The 4,481-nt window shown below is 52.0% G+C and overlaps 1 protein-coding gene across 1 annotated transcript in view; it reads right to left on the bottom strand.

Annotated features, from left to right (window-relative positions):
• The window catches only part of RELB (v-rel avian reticuloendotheliosis viral oncogene homolog B), a 31,312-nt gene that overhangs the window by 3,435 nt on the left and 23,396 nt on the right, over positions 1-4,481 (bottom strand). Inside the window, exons 8-10 of the mRNA XM_012653239.1 lie at positions 1,325-1,540; positions 431-499; positions 212-289 (exon numbers count right to left, since the gene is read on the bottom strand). Coding sequence (XP_012508693.1) covers positions 212-289; positions 431-499; positions 1,325-1,540 — 363 coding nt within the window. The remainder of the gene's footprint in view (positions 1-211; positions 290-430; positions 500-1,324; positions 1,541-4,481) is intronic.

Raw genomic sequence — 4,481 nt, 5'->3', positions numbered from 1 at the left:
GGTCCCATAGCCAGTAAATGGCCCAGGGGACATCAGAGCCTCCGTTCTGTCTCAAGAGCCCTTATTCTTTCCACTTGGTGTTGCTGGCTCAGTGGTGAGTGACTGGCCTAGTGGCAGCTCTTGGGGGGCCCGAAGAGGTCAGAAAAGCAGGCCTGCAGCTCACCCTTGGCCCAGCCCAGGGGCCAGGGGCTTTCGTGGAGCCAGGACCCACCTGAGCCATGGCTGGGCAGGAAGTGGTCCAGGAAGGTCGGCTTTTTCTTCCGCCGTTTGCTCTCGATGCCATGGGGGTCTGAGGGAAGACAGAGATGAGGACCCCTCAACCCCGACAGCCCTTCCTCCCCAAGCTGGGGCCGGACGGCAAGGCAGTGGGGTCGGCCGTCCCCTCCCCCGAACCTGGGGACAGGTATGGAAAGAGGCAGAGGGCACACACCAGAGCTGTTCAGCTCCCCAAGAACATCGGGCATCCCCCGTTTCCGCTTCTTGTCCACGCCGTAGCTGTCTGTTCAGGAGATACCAGGGATATACAAAAAGTAATCCATCAATAATAATTAATTAATAACTAATTATAGAGACCATTTAGGAACGTGTTGAGCTGTTCTGATTCGTGACCAACCAGTGCAAATAGATGTCCACATCCTAATCGGAGTAAAACCCAAGCTCACTTCCAGCCACACTGGCCTCTCTGTTGTCCCTGAAGTGCCCCAGACATGATCCTGCCTCAGGACCTTTGCATTTGCTGTTCCCGCTGTTTCAAGCACTCTCCCTCAACTCCCACCACTGCCTTGGAGACCTACTCAGTCATCCTCCTGTCCTCAGCTGTCCCTTTCTCCAGAAAACCTTCCCTGACCCCTAGGGTTGGGTCTGGTGCCCCCTTTGGGCAATCTGAGACCCTCAAGTAACTCCGTTCCAGCATCCTACCCACTCTGGTAATCCCTGTGTGGGGACAGGCTGTCTCCTCCCCCTCCCCAGGATTGCAGGCCCCATAAGGGCAGGGCTGTGGGCTGTCTTGGTCACTGCCATGTCCCCAGCACTACCCAGCATGGGGCAGGCATGAGCAGGCAGACTGAGGGGATGAATGGCTAATACTCTCCAAATGCCATGGGACGGGTAATATTATTTTCATTTTGCACAGGAGGAGTCTGAGGCTCAGAGAGGCAGAGGTCACACAGCCTATAAGCGGCAGAGCTGGGATCCGAACCCCGTCTATGTGGCTCCTTGCCTGCATTTTCCTTCTGCCTCTTCCCCTTCCCCGTCTGGGTCACCCCAAGCAAGGCCAAAACCCTACTCTCTGGGGCAGTGGGTCACCCTGGATTGCCGTGGTTACCATGGTCCCGAGGCAGGTACGTGAAGGGCAGCGGCTCGCTGCAGACCCCATCGGTGAGCCGCTGCAGGAAGACGTTGACTGTCACAGGCTCGACAATCTCCAGGTCCTCGTAGGGTGGCGTCTTGAACACAATGGCAATCTGGCGGTGCACGTCCGCTTGGGAGAAGTCAGCCCGGCCTTCCCAGGAGGGCGTGCTGAACACCACCGATATGTCCTCTGGCAGGAAAGTGGGCACGTGAGCTGAGCCAGGACATCTGACCCCCTAGGCCCCCAACTTGCTCAACCTCCCCAAAATCAATACTAATATTTCTAAAAATAAAACATCGTAGTGGCAGCTTTCTGTTGAGCACCTATTGTGTGCCAGTCATTAAGTGTTTTACACATTTTTATATGTATCAGCCGAAGAAGCAGGTGCCTAGAGCCGAGTCTAGAGGAAGGGGGAAGCTTCCAACAGTCCCTCCCTCTCCCGGTGGAGCCACAGAGGCTGCTCTTAGTTCCCCCAGCAACGCACCGTGGCAACACTCGTGAGATGCTGTCCACCAAGGAAGCTCGTTAGAGACTCAGCACCCACGGTTTTTACTGGGGGCTGGTCACACAGGCACCTTCTGCCTGGCACATACCAAAATTCCAGACTCCCAGAAGGAAAGCAGGTGCTTAGCACAAACCACATGGTTTGTACCAACAGTTCAGGCCCCGTGAGCCACTCTGGTCCATTAGGGAATGGTGGGAACCCTCCCAAAATCCAAGTTTCCAGACGCCAGCCAAAGGCCAACTTTGTAAGAGGCCTTTTAAAGGACAGCAATCTCACTTCTGCTAGGTTAACTCTTTTCTACACACCCACTTTAAAAATGGAGAAACTGAGGCTTGGAGGTGTGGAGACTTCACACAGCTGCTAACAGAATAGGCAGGATTCATTACGCTACTCTGCCTGCTATTTCTTTTTCTTGTCATATTGCATTGCCTCTCGTCACACTAACTCCATGTACGGAAGCTTCATATGTGCCGGACACATACAGATTGCCTCTTAAGTCACATAACAACCCTATGAACCATTAGGTACTCCCACCACATAGAGAAGGAAACAAAGGCACAGAGAAATGAAGTCACTTATGCAAGGTCACACAGCCAAGTGGTGGAGCCAGGACAGGAATCCAGGAAGGCTACAGCTCTTCACTACCCCCTCTGCTAGGGCTTGGGGAAGTCACTTGATATCTCTGGGCCCAGTTTCCTCATTTTCACAGAGGGAGAATCACAGTACCATCTCATTAGGGTGCTAGGAAGATTAAATGAGTCAATCCAGGTAAAGGGCTTAGGAGAGGATTTAGCATATAATAGGTGCTCAGACCATGCTAAGTATGATTGTTCCTATTAGTATTAGGCAAAGTGCTAGCTCCAGGCGTGGCACTCAGCAAGTCTTCAGTAAGTGCTAACTCTTTGTAGTACAGTTCTTAGGCAGCTGGGATCTCATCTCATCCTAACAGCAGCCCATTTTAGGGATGAGGAAACAAAGGCTCAGGGGGGTAAGGTCACCTGCCCAAGACCAGCGGTGAATGGAAGATGGAACAGGACTCACACCCACCTCTAGTTGTTCACCTGCTCCTGCGATGGTTTCCCTACCCTATTCCCAGACCTCTAACAATCTCCTGGGTATTCCTCGGATCTCAGCTCAATATCACCTCCCCTGGGAAGATCTCAGATGCTCGGATCGTGTCTGGTCTTCCTGTTCTTCAACCTCAGGACTTTGTCTTCTTCCCTCTCAGTATTATCCACGTTCATTTTTTGTCTCTTTCCCTACCTTCCACTGGACTAAGAGCCCTGTGAGGGCAGGTTCTGTGCCTGTCTCTGTCACTGAGGTGTCGCAGCAGTGCCCAGCACAGGGCCTGGCACAGGGGACCTCCAATAACCATTTGCATATTCATTCATTCATTCATTTATTCAACATTTTATAAGAACCTCCCACTCCCGGGTATATACCCAACAGAATTAAAGACAGGTGTTCAAATGAACACTCGTACGCGAATGTTCATAGCAGCACTGTTCACAACAGCCAAAAAGTGGAAACAAGCCAACTGTCCGTGAGTGGATGAACAGATAAACAAACCGTGGTGTCCCCCTATGACGGACTATCGTTCAGCGAGAAAAAGGAACAAAGCACTGATACACGCTGCGACGTGGGCGGACCTTGAGAACACCATGCTGAGTGAAAGGAGCCAGGCACGGAAGGCCACACGGTGTATGATTCTATTTAGGAAATGTCCCTAATAGGCAAATCCATAGCGACAGAAAACAGATGAGGGTTGGCAGGGGCTGAGGGGAGAAGGGAATAGGGAGTGACAACTTAACGGGTACAGGGTTTCCTTGTGGGGTGCTGAAAAGGTTCCAGAACTAGATAGTGGTGGTGGCACAACACTGTGAATGCCACTACATGCCACTGAACTGTACACTTTAAAGTGGCTAAAATGGTTTTTAGAAAAAAAATTGTGAACCTTGTAACAAAAAAAAAATTTTTTTTACCTAAGAACCTCATGTGTGCTTAGCCCTGGACTGGGTGGTGCTGGGACACAGCTATGACCAAGACAGCCCCAGGCTCTGCCCTTATGAAGCTCACGGTCCAGTGAGGGAGACGGACATTAACTGTTTAATCACATAACTAGGAAAGGGTGTGGTGGGAGGAGATCCCTGGGCCTGTGGCAGGTTCTCCCACTCTTCTCCCCTCTCGCTGCCCTCTTCCCCCATCAGCCTCGCTGTTCCTCCACTAGCCAGACCTGCTCCTACCCCAGGGCCTTTGCACTTGCCGTTCCTCTGCTGGAACACTCTTCCAAAAGGTGGCCACACAGATCCTTCATGGCTCTCATGTCTCCTGAGGGGATCCTCGCTGGCCTCCCTAAATAAAATTATGCCCCAGACCCTGCAGCCATTACCCTCTACCCCCTTTCTCAGTGCCATTTTTCTCCTTAGCACTTATCACCACCAGACATACTGTAAGCTTCACTTCTAGCTCCTGGTTACTGTCTGTCTCCCCAGCTTCAAAGTGAGTCCCCCAAGAGCAGGGTTTCCATCTCTTTTGTTCACTGCTCTGTCTGTCCCCGGTGCCCAGACAAAACTGGGTGCTCAATACACGTGTTATGTAACAAAAGAAGACGCCCTCTGCCATGTG

This window comes from Propithecus coquereli, unplaced genomic scaffold, assembly GCF_000956105.1.
Source record: "Propithecus coquereli isolate 6110/MARCELLA unplaced genomic scaffold, Pcoq_1.0 Scaffold42, whole genome shotgun sequence".
NCBI classification, from domain to species: domain Eukaryota; kingdom Metazoa; phylum Chordata; class Mammalia; order Primates; family Indriidae; genus Propithecus; species Propithecus coquereli.
Note: the sequence above shows the minus strand (reverse complement) of the source record. Positions and strands in the feature narration are given on the sequence as shown.